The following is a 22,535-nucleotide window of genomic DNA, read 5'->3' as shown; positions in this document are numbered from 1 at the left end:
AGTGGTGCATATGTATTTTTCTATTGATATCCTGCTCTATCAAACATTGTGGGTAAATATTTTCCTGCCATGCGACAGTGTAATCCCTGCTCTGGTGAAGGCCTGACCTCTCTTGGAGCTCCCAGGCACTTCCTTACTCTTCAGAGTCTCTTTGTCAGTATTAGTTTCATCCAGACATTAATATTTCTCTCTGACCTGATCATGGACTTCACAGTGCAAGGAGGTGTTTAACTCAAGGGCATGGTCCACATTCTCCACAGGGCAATGTCTAGGATGCAGGTGGTGGTTTGCTCTCAAGAAAAGCCCTTTCTTGCTGCGGGCTAGAAAGGGAACCTGGCTGGTCCTGGCTTCCACTGCTTGTGGAGCCTGTCTCATGGAAGAGGCAGCAGCCTCTCTCCACTGAATTTGTCCTCAGTGTCAAGTGCTGTTATAGGATATAAACTACAGGAGGGGAATGTCAAGATTCCTCCAGGGTCACAGACAGAAGTGTCTACTCACAAAATGTCTTGATTAATTAATGCAATGGAATACCTTCAGGACTGGTGGGCAGAAAACACATCTGGAGTGGGGGACAGCCCTGGTACATCACTGCAGCTGCCTGACTTCTAAAGCCATTCAGGAAGGAAAAAGGTGCAGAGGTTCACCGGTGACCAGTTTTAACTCAATATATAACAAGTCATAGGAAAGTGGTTCTGCCATGTTTTGTCTACTTTTTTAAGGCCAAGGAGCTCAGGACCTGGTGATATAATTGATGTCACTTTGGTGTCTGTATTGATGTCAGGGAGTTAGGGGGATATATGGGCTGCCCTTCATCTGTTGGCAGCATAGCTGCATCTACTACCAGTAGCTTTACACCAGGTCATCAAAGCTATTACAAATCCAGTATTTCAGGATTAAAAGATTTCTTCTGGACTATAGCTAATGGTTTCCTGATTCAATGTCCATTGTAGTTTACTAGAGAATAACACAATTATTTGGATTGGTTTGGAAAGGCACTTTTTGAATTGTCGGGCTATAAGAATAGGCTGAAGGCAAGTGTTCCTGTGTTGGAGATACTGTGGGTACTGTACCAGGGAATGAGGCCATAGTACCTCTGTGCCATTAGTGTCTGCGGCTGGCATGTACTTTTTGAGACGATTTGCGGCTAACAATGGCTTATTGTACTTCTCTTGGGTCTATGTCCTAATGCAAACACTCCTTTGGTTTGTATAACCTTTTCGCCATTTTCAGTCAAGTTGTTTTTGCAGAACATGCTGCTTTAGTCTTGTTTGAGTGTTACTTGGTTACCCTCAGGGATAAGACCTGAGTAATTTTTTTTCTTGTGGACTTTGGCAGACTTTCACTTGGACTTAGTGCTGACTGCTGGCTTTTGCAAGCCTTTGCAGTAAAGCTGTCAAGATCCAACTGAATAACATTAGCTGGGCACAGCCGTGGCAAAGCCTCCTCTGTGGAGCTCATTGTCTGATGACACCAAAGGCAAACACGGACTCAGGGAGGTATAATGTTGAGACCAAGTCAGAGCAACCCAGGGAAGAGGCCAAAGTAGTCACTAGACAGAGGTTTCCATGCAGTATTCACCAGTAGGTTTCGGGTAAAAGTACATAATGGAATAATCACTAAAACTGGGCCAGAAAATGAGAAAAGCCTGACACTGGAGTTTAAATATCCCTCAGGCTCAGGGGGTGTTTTATGAAGCAACATAACTCTAGAAAAGTAGAGCAGTCTTCTTCTCAGGGACAGAGCTGTTTTCTGTGCCTTGGAGTTGTTTTTCAGCTGTTGCAGGGTTACTTACTGCATGTGTGCTAATCACATGATTTCTTTCTGCTTTGTGTTGGAACTGGCCTCAAGTTGCACCAAGGGAGGTTTAGATTGTATATTAGGAAAAATTTCTTCACTGAAAGGGGTGTCAACCATCGGAACAGACTGCCCAGGGAAGTGGTTGAGTCCCCACCCCTGGAGGTATTTAAAAGACTTGTAGATGTGGCACTTGGGAACACGATTTAGTGGTGGACTTGGCAGTGCTGGGTTAATGGTTGAACTCAATGATCTTAAAGGTCTTTTCCAATGAAATGGATTCTGTGACAAAGAAGCAAGGGTCAGGCAAAGACATGCACCTTCAAGAGGAAGTGCTGAATTTTTGTGGTTTAGGAGAGAGGTAGGACAATGCCAGGTTCAAAGTGCCACTAGGAGACTTGAAAGGTGCTTTTGAGGTATGGTTGAGTGAGTTGGATGCCTGTTTGTTCATAGCTAGAGGAATGGCTGGATAGATGGACAAATAGAGCACCAAGAGATCATCTCATGAGTTCAGTGCTTGCCAGACTGCAAATATATTCAGTAACTGTCTCCACTATAATGCTGACAGATGCTTTGGTGCTGCTTAGCCCATTGCTCCGTTGTTTCTTGGGTGCACACTGCTGCAAAATGCCAAGGCTGACTTTCTTAGTCACCTCACACAAAAGCCTGAGCAGCTTCGAAATGGTCAGGTTACTCTCAAAACTCATTCACTTCTCATGATAAGAAAGCCTGTATTTTAACTTGGAAAGAGGCACTAAAAGGATCAGGCACAAGCATGGCTTTAGTCCTGCTTCAGTGAACTCTTCTTTCTGCACTCTTTTCATGAACAGAACTAGCTGTAGGTGCAGCCTTATATCCTCAGTCAAGGCTGCAGGGAAGGATCCAGCCCCACGCACTGCCTTGCAGCCACTACTGCAGCTCTGGATATCAGTGACCAAGCTCCTAAGCCATGTCAAGGGCTGATGAACTTTGCTGTATTTTCATCCAAGGTCTGACCTCGGGATTCGTGACCTGTGAATGCACCGGTACATATTACAAAGGCAATACTTTAAGAATATAAATGTTCTCTCTCCTTCCTTGTTTGTCTTGGTTACCTTTATAGCCTTATCAATGTCTTTTTGAATCTACAGTCATTTTTCTTGCAGCACAAAGAGGAGGAAGAATGAGGTGAATCACTGAAATCTTGATTGATAAGTGGGATTTAGAAAACAATGCTTAGTCTTTTCATACGGAGCCAAAAATTTTTTTCCATTATTTATCAGCACTCACCTATCTGTGACTTGAAAAAGAACCCAACAGACAACAACTTTTTCTTGATAGTGTCTGTACCTAAACTTCAGTCAAACACTTTAGCAAAAATTCTATGCCTTTCAAAACTATGTCTGCTGATTTACCTTGTTTTAGCTTTTTTTTTTAGTGTGCTGCTTTTTCCAGAGAGGCATGCAGATGGGCCTGGATACTCTGTCAATCTCTCTTGAGTGGTGCTTGAGAGTGACAAGGCTCATCCCACTGATTTTTTAATGTTCTTTTTTTTCAGAAGAATATCTAAATGGGATGTTTTTTACGACTTTTAGAACTCCATGTTCCTCAAAACAAAAGAAATACAGAAATAATTATACGAACTCATCGTGTCAGTTGCACAGGTCTATTTAACTGTCTGATAGCAAAGAAAATACTCTGGGAACTGGAAAGATTTCCCCAGACCTCTATATTTAAAGAAATATAATCCTGGTATCCACTTGTTTCATCCGTCAATACATTCACACTCAGAAATGTCCATTCTCTTGCTGTAATTTAATGTTTGATACAATTTTATTTGATTCTTTGCCATGCTCTGGGTTCCGGTTGTGTGCTCTCTGCTGATCAATGAGTAGATACGAGAAAAGCAGACAGCAGCCATGGAAAGGAGCCTGTCTCCAACTGGCAGACATCCACTCTGCTTAGGAGGGTTTTCCAGAATCTCACCAGCTGAGGTGCAGCCCCATAAGTTTAAATATACTGTGAATTTGCAAACAAAGAGCATTTGCATAGCGTGGTGCTTCCTGCCTATTTTTCTTTCATAGAAGTAAAACCTGAATTTCATTCAAGCCCCCTGAATAATGAGGAACGTTTGGAAATGTATTGCTTTAAGCCCTTCTACTCTGCTCCCTTTAAAGCGCAGCCCCGGGGGCACTGCTGAGGATGGCCGGTTTGGGCCCCCTGGCCAGGCGCTGGAGCAGATCTGTGGCACAGATGGTCTCACTTACACCAGTGAATGTGGGATATGTGCCCATAATGTGTCAGTCTGATGGAAAGAACGTGCTTTCCGAGTGACAGTCCCCTAGCCCCTGGCCTCTCCCTGTTCGTTTCCAATTTATCCTCTTTTTCTCCCTTTTCACTCGTTGTTTGTGCTTGGAGGGAAATCATGAAGATTTAGTGGAGAAAACAGTCAAAGAAAATATCTGGAGTGGAAATCCAGATGATGCAGTATATTCAGATGGCACAGGTTTGTTGACTGGTAGGAATATAATAGCCAGAGACAGTATAACCACTTCATTACTGGTGGTTAACTCAGATGAACTCTCCTTCACTTGCACTATTTGGGAGTTTTATTTACATTCCCAGCACCCAACCCCCTTTGGGAAAATGGTCATACTGTCTCTAATATCAGACTTTTCCTTCTTCAGGGAAGATGGCACACCCAGAGTCTCAGGAACAGCAGTCATCCCAGTGACTAAGAAGGCAGGCAAACTAAGAAGCAGCCTGATCTCCCATTGCTCTCTGTGGCATCATCCCAAATAATGTCAGTCGGATGCTGAGCAGGCAGCACACGATTGGACGTAAGTGATGCATATACCTTCTGTTGACATTTTCTTTGGCAGGGATTTAACGCTAGCTTTCTAATAATGCCATTCTCCACAGGCTTCATTCAAATGTATGAAGAGAAGGATGGCAAAAAAGATACAAAATATGAGTCAAGTAGGAGAAATATTTCTTTGCTATGCAAGCATGCACAAGCAACCTTCACTGACAGCATCAGGACAGTGCAGCATAACCTGTTTCAAGACCAGAAAAGGAGACACACAAAACATTTGCAGGTATCAGTGCGTTCTGCTCTCCTGAGATAAGAATTTTTGTCAGGTTGCAAATGGGGCATGGTGCACAAGCCAGGGGATGTAGGAGCCATATGATCATGTATTAAGTAAATAACTGCATTACTTTGCTAGTGTAATAGTTCACAGGTGGTAGAAGTCCTGCTATTTACCTCAATTTCTCTGAAATAGTAAAATCCTGTAATTTGGCAGCATGCTGCTTTCTTTCAGAACCAACTCTGCTTCACCCATGTCCAGCTGCAAAGAATCAGCCAGTGGTCTCATTAAAGCTCAACTCTGCAAAATAAATGAAACTTTTGCCCTTTATTTTGATGTTAATAATGAAGGAAAAAGTGCTCAGTGGTTATGATGCTAATAGTCCTTCAGCTGTAGAAACTCTTTCCATCCAATACCTCCTATTCCAGCCAAGTTTTCAAGTTACGGCACCATTATGCATTCCGTCTCTTACCCTTTTTCTCCCTTTCCCATAGGGGAGAGCAGTGGATTTTCATTCTTAGCCTGTTGCACACCTATCCCTCAGAAATAAAATCCCTTCTTGCTGCTTTATTTGCAAGATCTGTCTTAAAAAGCAAACCACCATTCCTCCCAAATCCCAGAGTTGCTCTTGGTGTTTTCTCCCCCTAAATGAAAGCAACCACCTTCATTTGTCTTTTCCAAACATTGTTTCTTGTATGAATTTTTGCTAGTTTGTTGGTTGATGAGATCTGGGAACATGTTTTTGTTTGATGCTCTACTTGCTCCTTTTCTTCATTGCCTTGTCCCTTGGTGTCACATGGAAAGAAAACTTTGCCTAGGGATGCAATGCATTGATGTTTCTTGGGGCAGTTAATAGGCAGTGATGCCTCCAGGTTACTGTTGCAGCAGTGGATTAGCACCTCCAGGAACAGCTTTGCTGTCCCTGTTGTTTCCTCCCATATGAGGTTTGTTTAGGGGGAGACACTCTTGGAATGTTTATCTAACTTAAAAACCACTTTAGACTAATTCCTCTCTCATACATGTCATTAGCTGTGTATAGATTTCTTCCCCTTTAGCTCCCTCAAGTTGGACAGAGCCTCAGCTCACCCTGTCCTGAGCTTGCACGAAGAAGGTTCCAGATCCTGGCCCAAACTGTTGTCGAGCTATAGCCTCATGGGGATCTTATTCAAAGACCTGGGGCTGTGAAAAGGGTACAAAAGCCCTGAGTCCAAGGCTTTGGACATTTACTCAAGGAAATTCTTCCTCTGTTACTTACTATTCCAGATAGAGCTCAGAAATAATTGCTATTCTAGTCCTCCTGACCTCTGATCAAGAGCATAAAAGGAAACTATGACTTGTTTACAGCCAGACCTCCTCGAAATGAACAGACTTGGTGTTTTACTTACCAAGAGGAGGGAGATGTAAACATCGAAGGTTAATTACCCTCTTGCCAAGAACACTTTGTGGTCTTTAGACATGTCTGTCAATCTTAGGAAACAGAACTGAGGGGAGCGAGCACTGAAGGCATGTTCCTATGATAAATTAATGAGGCTTGGCAGCTCACTGTGAAGAGGTGATTCCTGTGCTTGATAGGAGACTATAACCTGTCTCCCCAGCCAGCCTTACCACAGCATTCGTACTGCAGCTGCATCTGGGATGCTTATCCCTCTGTAAACAAGCTCTTGATTGCAGCTGTCCAGGAATCAAGTGATCTTCCTTGAAGCCTTCATATTCCTCCTTGCTGCTCAGTGGCATGCAGCAACTGCTCATCCCAACCATACTGAATTAGTTTTTCCAGCCCTGATAGTTAGTCAATTAAAATACCTTTTGCCTATAAGCTTCTCATGGCAATGACACTGTTTGGTGGCTTGTATAGCTGTCTGGAATCCAAAAGACACAGCCATGATCCCCCTGTCGTGTGCTATTCTGATGATGTGCGTGCTGCTAGATGTCTGGTAGCTTGAAAATGCCTCATCTGCTGTCCTTTAGGGACGTGTTCAACTATTCCCCTGGTTTATATAACCTCAAAGTAATTTGCTTTCATGGCAGAAATGCTTATTCATTCTATTTTAACTGTGCATTGAGTTATAAATAATGATTCCTTGCAGATAAGAATTTATTGACCTTTTATTTTTTTTTCCTGCCTTTGGAAGATTTTCTCCTGACCCCAGCTACTGAAGGAGGCCTTCCCAGCCTTAGCAATGAAGTTGCCAGGTTAACTTTCTCCTGCCAGGCAGCCATGAATGGTGTCAATCCCAGGTTGACTGTAACTTCCCACAGCCACCTCCTCATTGTTTCTGCTTGGGCTGTGGCAAAGATGAAACGAGCACTCACTGAGGCACAGCTGAGATCACAGGAGTGTCAGGAAAACTGAATAAACCAATGATTCCCTCTTCTTCTGACCAGCTGCAGAATAACGTCTCCTGCATTACCTCCAAAACACCTTCCCTGCAGTATGTTCACTTCAAAGAGCCGTAGGCTGGGCCACTGTCCAGCCAAATGTTTTGCTCCTTAGTGCCTCCTTTTTCTGCTGCTCATTCTAGCATTTTCCTGCTTTCATGTGAGTAACTCTTGCCCTGTGCAACTGAGACCTGACCTGACATCCTTATCATCCAGAAAAAACCCAGGGCTGAAGCACAGCATGACCTGGTGTGGCGAGAATTGAAGGTATGTGCTCAGAGCTGATGCTACAGCACAGCAGTGAAGTGGCTGCTATTTTGGCAGCTGATCTTCTGTGCTGCAGGTAACTCTCTGTAGGTTCAAATGCTGATGCCCTTCTGAGGAAGCAATGTGATGGCAGGGAGCCCGGGCTGTTGCAGAAATGGAGAGACTTTGAAATCATTGCAAGCTAATAACATTCTCATATTTGAACAGTGTGTTTGTGTTTTAATGATAATTACAATCTACTCTTTTCGTTGTACATGTTACTGGTCATCCCTATAAAAGTGTCTGGGAGCTCTTATCTGTGACTCTTTAGGTGGTAGGAAAACTTTGAAGCTGCTCTCCTGGATCGTGGAGAAATATTATGATCATTAATAAAATCTATCTGTAGGAGAGAGCATTATATGAGTACCATTTACCTAAAATAACTCAAGTTGGAAGAGCTCTCTAGAGGTCTAAAACAAGGCCAAAGTCCAAGTCAGCCCAGGGTCCTCAAGATTTTCCTTATTCAGCTGGGTTTTCAGTATCACCTAGGAAGGACATGCATGGCCTCCTCTGATTCCTGTGCCACCGCTTGATCAACCTCATGGCAAAGAATAACTCCTCACATTTGTCTGAATGTAATCCTTTTGCTGTGCAGCTCTGAGAAGATTGGCTCTGTCTTCTCTAAACCCCATCAGACCTCAGCAGTGACCCCCCACAGCCATCTCTTCTCCAGCTCCTTCAGCTTACCGAAATGCCCTGTGCTATGGTCCCTGACCAGCCTGGTGGCCCCGGCTGGACTTGTTCCTATGTGTCAACATCTGTCCTTGCAGTGGGGCCAAGTACATTTAATTCATTGCATAAGTAATGTGACACCATGTTAGCCTTCACCTACAGGGTACAAAGTTCCACACATGGTCTTATTAGCTCAGAAAAATATTCACCGGCATTACCTGAATCAAGCTCTATTTAATAAGCTCATCAACACCTGGATATGTTTCCATGTTGATATGTTTTAATCCTATCAGTGACTTTGCTTTATTTATTAGTTCAAACAACACCTTTGGGCAGTAGGTGAGAGGCAGATCTTCCATTTGTTCTGTATTGGTTTCTCTGGGCACGTGGTTCAGTGTGAGCAGTTATTGACCATACTGTGGCCAAGAGAAAGACAAAGATGGAAACTGCAATCTGTATTGTATTTAGCAGGCATTTTGGAGTGATTAGAGGCAATTTCATGAAACAGCTACAACTAATTATTATTATTTCCCACTTTTACAACAGCAATTTGTTAATTAAATAACGTGACAAAACCCAGGAATGTTTGGAAAAGTGTATTGAGTAATTTGTCATTCATTTATCAGGGTATTACTGTTTACTATTACTGAGAAGTCACATATCGCCTAAGAAAATTTCTCACATTGGTTTTGATTCTTCCAGAGAATATGAAATCGATACTGGCAAAAAATTCAATGGAAAATGTAGACCAAGGAAGTCTTTGTGTAAGTGAGAGAGGATGTTGTATAATGGCCAAATCCTGCCCTGGTGTCTGCCAGCAGACCCCCTGGTGCCCTGAAGCACTAACACATGGTACCCTGAGATGTGGTACTGCCTTTGCTTGCTAGCAGACCTCTGCCTTTGTGCTGGCTTCTGCAAGGATGAGGATTTTTCCATTAGCAAAATGGTCATCAACCATACAGTACGTCTGAATTTGAGGATTAGAAGACTGTAATGAAGTAGATTACAGCGTGAGATCAGTGGCAGGATTGCAGACCAATCCTCTTTTTAACTGTTCTTCCAAGAGTAACTACGAGCTGAGCAACCTGTCCCACAGCATGAGCTGAGCCAGCTGTGGGATTTTTCCGTGCCCTTACCAGAGGCAGGATAATCTAGAGCTATGGATGTTGGCTGGCTGAGTCTGAAACCTGGTGATCTCTGGGTGTTGTTTTTGTGGCTTGCCTGAGGGGGCACCTGAACAGCTCAGGGGAGACTCGTGACTTAACTGTCACATACCTGAGTCTCCCTAGAACATCTGTAGGTGAGATAGTGAAGGAATGGATCTGCTGAACACCAGACGAGTGTTGTGGTGATTGAGATGAATCTGGGTTGCCTGGGGCAAGTGCCAGACCCAGTGCTGAACCTGGCATTTGCAGTGGAAAATCTTATTCTGGTGTATACAGGCCACACTCACCAGCCTTTGTCAGGAAGGCGCTCTCCACCCATCCAAGGAGAGGTCCATCTTGCCTAGAGGACCGCACCATCTGGGGCAGTGTCGTGGTTTAAACCCAGTCAGGTAACTCGTTCACTCACTTCCCCCCCTTTCTTGCCCTCCCCCTGCTCTCGGAGGGACGGAGAGGAGAATCGAAAAGAATGCAACTCCCACAGGTTGAGATAAGAACAGTTTAGTAACTAAGGTATAACACAGATCACTACTGCTACCACCAATGATAATAATGATAAAGGAAATAACAAGGGAAGAGAATACATCATCTCACCACCAGCCGACCGATAACTCGCCCCCCCCCAGCCCGACCAAGCTCTGACCGATACCTCCTCCAACCCTGCAGTCCCCCAGCCCTTCCGGCTAACTCCCAGTTACATCCTGGGCATGGCGTGCTGTGGTATGGAATACCTCTTTGGTCAGTTTGGGTCAGGTGCCCTGTCTCTGCTTCCTCCTGGCTTCCCCTCCTCCCTGGCAGAGCATGAGGCTCACAAAGTCCTTGGCCAAACCAAAACATCGCTTGTTATCAGCTCTGTTCCCGAGCTGAAAGTCAAAACATTGCACTGCACCAGCTACCAAGAAGGGGAAAAATGACTGCTACTGCTGAACCCAGGACAGGCAGGGAGCAGCAGCACTGTGGGCACCGGGCAGGAGACAACCTGTCCAAAGCTGTCAGGTCAGGGCTGGTGAGGATGATTTACAGTGGACTTGCTGCCTGGCTGGAGAAGGTAGTACCAAAGTTCATGTTTGACCCAGAAAGATGTACCTTCCTCCAACTGCAGAGACTGTGTGTCTCTTCATCAAAGAACCGATAAAGGCAACAGGCATGGCATGTGACAGCGGCCTCAGCATGATTCTGTGCACGCTTAGAGAAAGTACTTGGCTTCCAGGGACACCATCCACAAGGCACATTAGGGCAATATATCTGGAAGGTGTGCTCAATCCTTCTAAAATATTCATGCATGCTCTCTGTAATTTATAGAAATAAATCCAGCAGCATCATTATTTTAATGCTTCTCCCTGTGAAGAAACCCATCTCTTCCAGGTAAAAATGTAACCTATATATCCATACAGCCATGCTGCTGCCTTCATAGCTCACCATTGCCCAGAATAGATGACTCCATGCATACAATGCATGAATACAATACATGCAATGTATACTTTAAAGGGTCAAAGCATATCCTGTAGACCACTGCGACATATCAGACACCAATAAAATTTCTTGGGCTAATTTTCAATGATTTCAACTGAATTTCATTTGATTAATGGGTGGTGCCTTGTTTGTTCAAGGGAGCATCTGTAAAAGATCTTTTGCTCTGCAGCTCCAATAATGCTGAAGTCTACCCTAAGCACAGTGCTCAGCTCCCATGGCAGAAAACCCCAGGTATTCTTGCCGTTTCAGACCTGTGAAAGGGATCACGGTGAGAAACTGAGGTTAAAGGGAGAACCCACTTCTGCAAAATTACTCCTACTAAAGCTGCAGAGGCTCAGACCTCCTCTTAGGAAGGAGACACTTGGAGATCGCATGAAGGCTGGAGGTGTGAGACGGACAGGAAAATTGGGACAGGATCTATGTTTTAAGTATAATTTTCTAAAATATCTGTAGGGGGAAAGGACTTACTGTACTTGCAAACATAGCTGGTGCTATGTAAATAGGCTCCCAAACCTTCACTGTGTTTTGTTCTCAAGATGACTTGGCGGAACACTTTGAATTGGTTGGTGTGTTTCACTGTGGCTAGGTCTGTAAATAACTGCTCCCTCATGATAAGGTCCAAGTGACATTTTTGGTGTCATTTGACAGAATATAACCTGCTTTCAAGTCTGCTGAAGTGAAACTGTCAAGAAACCCTTTCACTTATCAAATCAATGCTAAATACCTTTAGCTGCACAGGTTAGACACAGTCCTGCTGGACTCACCTGGCAAAGCTTAACCAGTTCTGCTGATGGCAAAGCCACACCTGATGCATGTTCACACCTAGAGGGGGATATCTGGGAATGCAGGGAAAAAAACCCACCCAAAGCAAAAGAAAGCAAGCAGAGAGTCTTAGCCTGATCTGCATCAGGATAGTACTGCATGCTCTGCATGAGCTGCTCTCTGATGGGAGATGTTGTTCTGCAGAGACACATGAAGGACCTGCTGTTTACTCCCCTCGGTATTTTGTGCTTCTTCATTTCTACTTGAATCCTAAAGGGGTTTCTTTTGTCTAAAAGGCTGTTTGTTTGGTTTTGATCACTGAGGACGTGTGATAATTGTCTCAAGCTATTAACCAGATGTCCAGCCAAAATCAATTGCGTAGCAGATGCCGACCGTTACCTGAAAGTCAAGACCTCAATAAATATTACCAGCCTCATTGTGTTGGTGACAGATTCTACAGGTTGTTTTATGTTACAGTTGAACAGTTTAGACATTGCATTTGTATATATTTGCAGTCAGCCTTTGAGAGGCCATCTCATGATCAGAGCAGGAGCAGGCAGCCTGCAGACTCAAGACATACTTCCAACATGACCACAGCGGGTGTTTTTGTGCTCCTCTCCTTTGTGCTTTGCTGTTTCCCAGGTGAGTAACTCTTATGGCATCACAGAGGCTTCACATCTGAGTCCTGGCTGTCTCGAAAAAGGTAAGAGAGTGGCTTCAAGGAGAGAAAATCTTCTCCTACAAAGAGCTAGGATGCCCTGGTGCTTTGGCATCACGTAAGATGCGGGAGCAGATTTCGGGACAGGCTTAAATGGATCACTGTTGTAGCTGGTTGTCTGTCATAAATATAAATAACTGCAAATGGAGTTCTGTGCTGGTAACTAGTGCTTTTATGCTTTTTACACTGTTGCTTTAACACTGCTACACTGCTTACACTTGTTCTACAATTACAGAAAGGGGATAAATGCTTGAAACAAGGTAGTCAGACCTTCAGTAACTGAGCACAAAAATATTGCAATAGCACAAGCAAGTTCTTTTCAGGAGTCTGGCAACTTTTGTGCAATTCTTTTTCTGTTAATGGAGAAACAAGAGATGAAAACAAGCCAGGGTCTGATGTTATCATTGCATATTTCCATCTGATGAAATGATAAAGTCAAAGACAATTTTTTATTTCACACTTAGCTTCTTTAAAATGCATAAGCTTGACAACAGATGCTGTATGTATTTGCTTATCCTGTAGGTGACTATTTGCATTTACATTTGTATTGATTCAAGTTTCTTTTCAGATATCTAACAGTAGCTCTTTAGGGTCAAAATGGGTGTGTAGAAAGATAAGGAAGGAAAAGTTATTCTACTTTCAACTAATATGTCGACTTATCTTGAAATACAAAAGAACAAAGCTGTTCAAAAACGTGTTTCATCGCAGCCAGCAACAAGCAATGCTATTATACTTATCAACACAGAAAAGAAAAAAAATCATGCATAGTTTATTTAGTTCAGGAAACCAATCACTGGAAATCAGTTTGGTCCTGCATATAGGAATTTTACATCTAGAATTCCAGCTTTAACTGAGGTCTTATCATATTGGCTTTGTTTCACACTTTCTGCCTCTCTCTTCTTTTCCAGATGCTGCCTTTGGGGTGGAGGTGAGTGGAAGATTTCTTTCTGTCACTTTTCTCAGGTATGCGGCTTGGTAAAGACATAACTGAAGGAACAGGAAAAACCTCAGGACTGCAGATGCTTATCTGTTTTTCAGTTAGCGTGAAATTAGTGTCATTGTAATGAGATTCCAAAGTATAAAACATTAAATTATACTGTCCTTGGCTCTACATCTGTGCTGCATGTTAATAGTGTAGTAGCAGTAGTAACAATATAAAATTTTTATTAATTCATTTTTCACCAACTTTAAACTTGTTTAAGCTGTAAGTTGGGTCATATATGACTGGCTTTAAAAGGACAGGAATAAGCTGTGGTATCAGAAACTTCCTGAAAGCAGCCTGCTGGAAGAACAAAATACTACCAAGGTACTCCAGATTCCATGCACCATGTCATTAGCCTTGCTCCTCTGAATAAAAAACATAATCAGTGTTTTGATAATGAAAGAGTAATAACAGAAGTGCAGTGGAGGTGCCACAAGAATATAAAAACGGGAGAGCAACAGATAGCCTTTATAAAAGAATTTCAGGTAAGCATGAGAGACCACCACTGATTTACCCTATCTGAGGAGCTGTATGGCTGTAGCCCTCTCCTCCTCCTCCTTTCCTGCTGTGTGGGGAGGTCTCTGCAGGAAGGATTTGCCTGTTACCATATTGACCCACCAGCACAAGTGTGTGCAGTGGCAGTGAAAAACCCGCTGCAGGTTGTACCTGGTCACTGTCTCGTGCCAAATGAGAGTGGTGAATGTAAAATGTCTTCTCCACCCTGTTGCTGTACATTCCTTTGGCAGGTGGACTGCAGTACATACCCCAACACTACAAATGAGGAAGGCAAAGAGGTGTTGGTCTGTGCCAAGATCCTCAGCCCCATCTGCGGTACTGATGGAGTCACCTACAGTAACGAGTGCCTGCTCTGTGCCCACAACATGTATGTACTGCATAGGCAGCAATTCTTAGGATTCCTGGAAGCACCACTTTTTGACAAATGTCAGTAATGTCAATTCCTTCAAAATGAGCTTGGATATCAGTGCATGGCACTCCATCGCCTAGATATTGCCTTAGCCACTGTGTCTCTCTCTTGCTGGTGTAATTCATCCTTATTTTTCTTCTCCAGCTCAAGGATCAGCCAGATGATAACCCCTAGGGCATCATCTCATCACAGCAAAGCAGAGCAAAAGGATGGAGAGATGCCCTGCTCCGATCTGCCCCAAATGGTCCCAAAGCCCCTTCTCAAAAAATAGCTATATATAAGCCTGACTGATAGTCAGCTTTCCCTTGTATTGGTTACATATTTCCAGAACCTAGGATGTAGCAAGGCTTCTTTTTGAACTTCCTAATATTTGTCTTTCACTTTCCAGAGAAAACGGAACCAATGTTGGCAAAGATCATGATGGAAAATGCAAGGAAGCTGTCCCTGTAAGTGAAACCAAGGGGAAACTAAGAGGCATGTCCTGCTTCTCAGTGGCCAGAGCTGCTTGACTCCCCCCAAGAAAGAATTCAAACACTAAATAAGAGGACATATGAGATGTCAAAATCTTGCATTGGTCATCTTCAAGTGAATTGCCATCATAGTGACAGAGAGAAAACAATTTTTCCTGCCGTGGTAGTATCCTAGGTGGCCAGACACACTCGCCAGATCTACTTGCTTCTTATAAGTAAGCCTTCACCAGTGCTTTGTTGTGTGTTCCTTCAGCAGGTGGACTGCAGTGGGTATCCCAACACAACAGATGAAGAAGGTAAAGTGGTGTTGCTCTGCAACAAAGATGTCAGCCCCGTCTGTGGTACTGATGGGGTCACCTATGACAACGAGTGCCTGCTGTGTGCCCATAATCTGTGAGTACTGCATATGCAGAGCTATCCTATGAGGGACAGCAAGTGCTTAGCACTCCTGGCAACTTCTTTTCTGAATATCAGGACTTCCACCAAGGTCTTTTTTCTAAGGTGCTTGGACTTTGACCCTCCTCTTTCCCTGGTAACCAGACCTTGTTTTCCTTTGTGAATAGAAAGAAAACTGCCTTTGATCTAGAGAGAGAAGTAGAGGGCTGGGTGGAGATCTAACACAGGACAGAATGCTTCTCTTTACGAAGTTAAAAGGGTCTATGTGGCAGATGCTGCCTTGCAACTGACCTAAGGTGCATCAACATTGTCACACAACCTACCCTGTCGTTCACCCTAACACCCTGGATGCTCCCTTTTCCTTCACATCATGCTATAAGCCAGCACTCTGGCAGGCTGTGACACCATCTGCACTGCAACCTAGAGCGGTGTGGACACAACCTAAGTCGCATGTCTCCTGTATTCTGCCTGTTATACCTGAGGCTGATTAGCAATCCTGGGACATGCTTTGGAGCAGAGCAGGTTTCTCACAGAACTCCCTAATGTGGGTCTCTTCCTTTCCCAGAGAGGCTGGAACCAGTGTTGACAAGAAGTATGACGGTGAATGTAAGAAGGAAGACACTACAGTAAGTGAACTCTGTGATGAGGGACCATGTTTCAGTCCTGCTGATGTCAGGTTAAGTACTGTCAGTGTCTGCAGCAGCCCCAAAACCAGTAGCATCCCACAGAAGTGTAGCTGCTGCTGTGCTTCAGCACAGGGAAGATTTTCTTCTTCCACACATAATACATCCACACTAATTACAGGAAAGGAAGAGGGTAACTGCACAGAAAAGGACGAGTAAAAGAGTAGTAGCAGAAATAATTCATCAGGGCAGAAGTGAGAAGAACAGATAATGCCTTTTGGGGTCAGACCAATGGTCCAGCATGCCCCGATGGCTTGATGCAGAGCCCACTCTTAGCAGGAGTTGTAAGGACTGTGTAGGAGAGAGTAAGGGTAGAGTGGGTATGTATGATGTATGGGACTTCTCCTCTTTCAACCTCCAGCTATTTTTTGGGTGATGGACCTCAGCTAGCTGCAGTTTCTGTGTAGCCAATAAGCATTGATATATTTCTTCTCCATTAATTTCCTCAGCCTCTTCCAGGACCCATATGCATTTCTGCATTACAATACTCAGCAACTGTAGCACTCATAGCATAAGAAACAAAATCCCTCTCTCACCGTGCCTAGCTAAATGTTGATCTTCCTGTTTTAAGAATACAGGAGTGATACTGGACCCTTACACAAGCATCAGTGCATCAGCACTTACAGTTCTCCAGACAGCAGGGTTTTTCCATTTAATTTCCTGGCCTGGTTGGGAACACAGTACAATGTGATTATGAGCATGGCACGTTCACAGAGTGAATTGTTGCTGCTTGGAAATGCTATGGCCAGGGTATCGTACACATCTCTTCAAACAGGAAATTATGATCTATTTTTGTATTATAAAATTCTCTGGCATAGGAGGAACCGACACGTCCGTTTATATCAGATTGTGCAAGGAAGTTAATTACTTTCGGTTAGATTCTTATCATTTGCACTGCAGCTGTAGTGAGGGGTTCAAGCCCTTCTGCTGGTGACTCCTTCATAATCCTTCATATTAGACTTTTTCTTTTCCAGGTTGACTGCAGTGACTACCCTAAACCCGCCTGCACACTTGAGTACTTGCCTCTCTGTGGCTCTGACAGCAAAACATACAGCAACAGCTGTAGCTTCTGCAATGCAGTCGTGTATGTACAAACATGCATCCCATTCCTGTTACCAGTTGCCTTCTATAAGCGCAAGTTTGCACAGTTTTGCCACTTTCTTGTTTGCTGACCAGCGCTGAGTAGGAATATGGGGCAGGAGAGAACACCAGCCATCATGCCAACCATTCATTTTTGTTTCCATTGGAGCATACAAAGAGCTGTGTCCGGTTTGTCAGTGTGAATTGTTTGAACACCATTAATCTTCATGGAATTTTTCTTGCATGTTGCAAAGAAATGAAATTCAGAGTTTCATCACAGTTTCACAAAAAATATTTTCAGTCTTAAGAACGGGTTAAATCATCTCACTCGTCTCTTAGTTAATGGGACTATGAGTCTGCAAGCTCTTTGTCTTTGGGAAGGATCCTATCTGCCTTCTCTAGGAGCCAAGGAAACGGACAGATTATAGCAGACAGGACTCTGTCTAATCCATTTTTTCCTCTCCTCTCTTCCAGGGACAGCAATGGGACTCTCACTTTAAGCCATTTTGGAAAATGCTGAGTATCAGTGCTGAGAGAATTCACCACAGGATGCCCACTGGCAAATCCCAACTAAAAATCTCACCTCAGTTCATCTTGCCCTCTGGGGAACTCAGCTCACTCCTGATTTTCTTTCTCAATAAACTAAATCAGCAACATTTCTTTGTCTTGTTTCATGTGTTTCATGAAACATTTTCTTCTGGTTTGTTGAATGATGATGCCAGGCTGAATAGGTTATGTGCTGATAGCTCTGGGATATAACAAAAACTGCATTTTGCTCCCTTCCCTCTCATAAAAAGCACAAAATTAAATACAGATGCACAAACCTCGGAGCTGTGTGACTTTTCACATCAATGATAGTCAGCCTACATCAGTGTTCAGGCCCTTTCAGACGTTCGACATTGTAAAGAGCCGAAATGCTGCTCTCAAGTGATGACACCAGCTGATCTCCCCTAAGGCATTGCTGGTGCACTTTCCCTGCGCAAAACCCACTCAGGCTGTGGTGGGGTCTGCACCAGGAGCTGAACACAGCCCTCACCTGAAGTGTAGCACCCTGCAAGGGCAGTCTGTTAGCAAAGCCTGTATTTTTCAGACACTGCCTATGTCTCTGGGTCCTACAAGTGACTTATTTCCTTTAACAACCTTCAAGTGCTTTAAGGACGGTTCCTACTCCTGCCTACTTGTCTCCTCTCCTAGTCTTTAATAACATCATACTCTTTGCCAGCCCAAGGAGTATCTCAGCAACGTTTCACAATCCAAGGACAAAATATCCTTCTGTTTTGTGAGAGTGTGACCTGTCATTGGTGTATTGTTCATGACATTTATTTTGCTTTTGTCCGCTGTTCGGGTATTGAATTGGTGGGGGTTTGATCCATACAAGAGAAACGTAAATAAATTGGGCATATTCCTTCTAAAAAGTAGTGTCTCCCACATGCATTTCTTCTGGGAGCCGAAGGGAGGAGGATGCTTGTTTTCCTTGATGGAATGAGGTCATCCAAAAAAGCGATGCTTTGGTGGTAAAACGAAGGATTTATATCGAGATGGGCAGATGGATGAAGCAGCCACTTCCAGATTGGGTTCAAGTTTTCCAGGATCCAGGCTAGGGTCTCACACCATTCTGCCATCATTGGTCTATCAGTACATTAGGGTAAATCTAACCCACAATTCTCATGGTTTTTAGGGTAAATAACAATTGTAAATTCTTTGCATATGCCTATAAAAGTTGCTTCATCTCTTGTTCAGTCCAAGGACTCCCTTCATTGTTGGGACACCCTCTTGCTTGCCCTCCCAGTTCATTGCTTTCCTAGTTTCACTATAGCTTCATGATGCTTTACTGGGATGAAGCATGAAAATACAAGTAGAGACTTTCCACTCTGGAAGCTGTTCATTCAATGTTTTGCTCCTGAAAAAGCACCACACATGAATAGGCGCTGATAGGTGCACACAGAGGAAATCTGACAGCAGCTGCTGCTGCGGTTTGTACAGTTGCTTTTTTGCCTGCAGGAGTTTTCTATGGTCCTTCAGAAGGAACTTGTCATGTATTTCACTTAAAATAACAACACAGAGGGTGTATCAAACATATCTAAACTTCTTGTGACTCCTGTTGATGAAGAAGCATTCTTCCTGGCTTACAGCAGAGCTTAACCTCTGTCGAGACTGCCACCCTGACAAACAACCAGGAGTGTTACTTCAGAATAAGGGTGGAAGAGCCAAATCCAAATGCGCAGAGACTCATGTGCATACATGAGTACATATAGCGTGGTTACCACCTGAGGGCAGAATTAAGGTGATGTTTACTGAGCAAAACACAGGCTCCGCTGCACGCAGACACTTCAGCCACCATGAAGACAGCAGGCGTGTTGCTGCTGTTTGCTCTAGCCCTTTGCTGCATCCCAGGTGAGTAGCTTTACTGCCTCCTGCTCTGCTTTTGAGTAAGTGCTGGCTGTCTTTAAAACCACAAAAACATCCTCAGACTGGAAAGAGCTTCATTCTACAAGGACTTATTTACTCCTAGAAAGATAGTGTTGAAAAGACTTGACATCAAAGACTATCACTTATGGGGTAATATTTTAGCAACAGAACTGAGTGGGTAAGAACAACTGTGGGAACAGCTCTACTCTCAGCGCTAGTTTATGCATAATGAAAGAAGTGACATGTACGTGGTATAACCCAGAGACTCAGACATCCAGTATTTAACCTCTGAAATGTTGCAGAAACACAAATTATTTTACTGAATGAGCGAGAACATTTCTTGTAGTCATCCTGAGCTGAGATGCAAACCAAGAGCCTGAACAGTTGTAGAAGCTTCATAAAAGTTACATCGCACTAAATACTCCTTGTACTTAAGAACTACTGTGGCAATGCATATAAGATGCTACCTCCAAGTACTTGCCATCTTTACGACCCTGTTAGCCTCAATAACTTGCTGAGCTTTGAGTGCATGTCCTGCTCCATCCTTTGAACCATGAAAAATGTTTTTCTCTTCTTCCATCTTGTACACCCTTTTCCATTTTGGCTGTAACTCTCATTAAAAAAACATTATTCTACAGAATCAATGTTGCAAACCTATAATAAACCACTGCATTTTGTCTGACATTCTTTTTGCTAAGAAGTAATTTGCTAACAGTGAGTTGAAAGTAGCATATTCAGGGCACGCATTCACAGATTTTAACTCTAACAGAACCCACGAATTGCATTTGTATCTTTTTTTCTTTTTTTTTTTCTTATAGATGTTGGTGCACTGCAGGTAAGGGATGGATCTTTCTATTTTCCATCATTTCTTTACTTACAGCAGTTTCTGTTTAAATCCTCACTAATCACATTGTGATAAGCATTTGAAAATCCTGAGCCATTCAGCTGTCTGAGCAATATTTGCCACAGGTATTATTGGGTGAAACTCCTATTTTCACCTGATGGTAGTTTTAACAAGTAGTGCGGTATTCAGTTCATGTCTGAGTTATTGTCTAAGTTACTGCAGCAGCATTTACGATGGTTACACAGGCTCCACATTGCTGGAGGCAATGCACCACTGTACTCCTGCCCTGTTCCTGGGCTTTTTCTCAGCATCTACTTCTGGCCAGTACTGGAGGGAGCTGGGGGTGCGTGTGGGATCTCCTAATGTCACCTTTCTTCCATATCTGTTGTTGAGAACTTTTTTCGTGAACATAGATTGCACCTATCTACAGGGCTACTGCAGAAACTACGTGGTACCCAGCAATGTCTGCACTATGGAATATGTCCCACACTGTGGGTCTGATGGTGTAACATATGGCAATAAATGCTTATTCTGCAATGCATTCCTGTAAGTATGAATATAAGTCTCTTCACTAACTAAATAACAAATTAACTTAAACTAACTAATCAGTCTTGGAGACTGGTTGGAGAGCTGAAGTTCTCTTACTTCATGTTTATCTGTTCTCTTAAAAGCAAGGGTAAGTTTTTATTGGGAGAATTTGCCAGAATTTAGTATAGTTCTGCATTTCCCTCTTAGGTAATTTGCTGAAGAACTTTCTTTCAGCAAACAAAGTCTATTTCATGCAGACTATTTGTTCTTCCTTTAAATTAAGTCTTCATCTTGTCTTTGAATGTTAGTAATAAAAGGAAATAGCTGGAATGCCATTCAGAAGATTTCTATTTTGTTTAAGCCTCTGTATGATATATCTGTCACCAGAGGGAGAGGCAAACAGTAAAAGCCCAGATGTTCTGTCTCTGAGGTACTGATTTCTTTCTCCGCAGGAGAAGCCGTCGGACTCTTCGCTTGAGATCTCTTCGAAAGTGTTAATTTCTCGACAGGCTTCAGCTCATAAAGAGGAATCCTCCCTGGCGCCATTCCCCATGGCAGATGCTCCCCTAAAGCCTTGTCCTGAACCTTGAAAGCTCCTGTTGAATCCTAAAAACCTCTGCTTAATAAAAAAGCCATCAGCATTTATGTTTTGCTTTAATAATATGTCTCATTCTGTTTTTACCTAAGATGTTGCATGATTACATCACTGCAACAATCCTGGGATGTGGATATTAACAGGCAAATTACAGGGAAGAGGTTTCTGTAAAGAAATAGACAAAACCACAAAGGCAGTGGGTAGATCTTGAGGGCATCTGCCGTCATCCAGCTTTCCAGAAGAAAACCGGGGCTGAAGATGCATCCTAGTGCAGTAGTCCAAATGATTTATTCCACTAAGGGCATCTCGGACAGACACTCTCTGGGTTAGGAGAACTGGCTGCTTCCCTAACCACTGCTGTCAAATACCTGCTGCCTCTCCCTTGCATTACTGTGTGGCAGACTTGGGGAGCATGAAGACACCCTAAGCAAGCCTGAACACACACGTAGTTAGAGGCAGTCTCAAGATTGTTACGGTTGGGGGTGTTTTGTGGCTGCTTTGCAAAAGCTATGCAGGCACAGAAGATCTTGCTGTCACCAGGAGCTGCTCAAGCCTGTTTCAGTTTCAGGTGTTACCCCTAATTTCTTAAGTGAAGAAGGGCAGTTTCCCAGCTGCATCTGTTCCTCTTGCAAGCAGGATTGGAAAACCACCTTTTGGTGAGAGAAGCTCTTTTGCAATCCGCTCAGCTTCCCAAAGCAATGGGACAAGATGTTTTCTCTGGGCAGGCAGATACCTGGCTGCCCACGTTCGTGTTTGCAGTGTTCATCACCGTGGGGGATTGCAGAAAACTAGTGGGCAGTCAGTCCTAACAGACCTGATGTTCAGAGGACTGCTAGCAATTGCTATTGCAGCCCATTTTTGCACCTCACCCACCACTTAGCTGCTGCTTGTAGGTAATTACGTCGACTGTCCTTGTTTGTAGAGGATCCTTTGAGATTCTTCGGCCTCCAGAAACCTTGGCTGACGAAAGGAAAGGCTCAGAGTCATAGCGTTAATTTATTATTCATTAACAGCAAAGCGCTGCCAGTGAGGGATGCTGTACAGCAGCAGTTTCCCAGTCAAATAGTTAATGATCTTAAGTGACAACGTGTCACTTCCCAGAAACTGGAGAGAGCAGCTATCTGAAGGGAGGCAATTTATTTCCAAAAGACATGACTCTCTACAACCATTTAGTGCCAAGTCCCTTCCCAGGGCTGGAAAGTGCCTCCTGTGAGAGGGAGGTCTGTGTATGGGAAGGCATTTCATTGGTGGATGCCATTTCTTAGGACCAAGACAAATCGAGGCTCTG

General features: G+C 43.6%; 2 protein-coding genes across 4 annotated transcripts; both read left to right on the top strand.

The window, feature by feature from the left end:
* The first annotated feature begins 79 nt into the window (after positions 1-79).
* LOC134157993 (ovomucoid-like) lies at positions 80-17,527 on the top strand. 3 transcript variants are annotated; one of them, XM_062607538.1, is made up of 10 exons: positions 80-4,613; positions 8,922-8,983; positions 12,133-12,259; positions 13,244-13,263; positions 14,064-14,200; positions 14,631-14,688; positions 14,969-15,105; positions 15,674-15,734; positions 16,766-16,875; positions 17,346-17,527. In XM_062607538.1, the coding sequence occupies exons 1-10, from the start codon at positions 4,586-4,588 to the stop codon at positions 17,389-17,391; spliced, it is 786 nt and encodes a 261-aa protein (XP_062463522.1). In that variant the 5' UTR covers positions 80-4,585; the 3' UTR covers positions 17,392-17,527. The 3 variants fall into 3 exon arrangements, with proteins under 3 accessions (XP_062463522.1, XP_062463521.1, XP_062463523.1); XM_062607537.1 differs by having other exon boundaries at positions 14,966-15,105; XM_062607539.1 differs by lacking the exon at positions 80-4,613 and having other exon boundaries at positions 8,195-8,983; positions 14,966-15,105.
* Positions 17,528-18,636: 1,109 nt separating this feature from the next.
* LOC134157996 (ovomucoid-like) lies at positions 18,637-21,297 on the top strand. Its single transcript, XM_062607547.1, has 3 exons — positions 18,637-19,265; positions 20,538-20,670; positions 21,105-21,297. The coding sequence occupies exons 1-3, from the start codon at positions 19,211-19,213 to the stop codon at positions 21,148-21,150; spliced, it is 234 nt and encodes a 77-aa protein (XP_062463531.1). The 5' UTR covers positions 18,637-19,210; the 3' UTR covers positions 21,151-21,297.
* Positions 21,298-22,535: the final 1,238 nt, after the last annotated feature.

This window comes from Pezoporus occidentalis, unplaced genomic scaffold (assembly GCF_034315485.1).
Source record: "Pezoporus occidentalis ecotype Australia unplaced genomic scaffold, CSIRO_AGI_Poc_V1 ctg124, whole genome shotgun sequence".
In the NCBI taxonomy this organism is placed as follows: Eukaryota; Metazoa; Chordata; class Aves; order Psittaciformes; family Psittacidae; genus Pezoporus; species Pezoporus occidentalis.
Note: the sequence above shows the minus strand (reverse complement) of the source record. Positions and strands in the feature narration are given on the sequence as shown.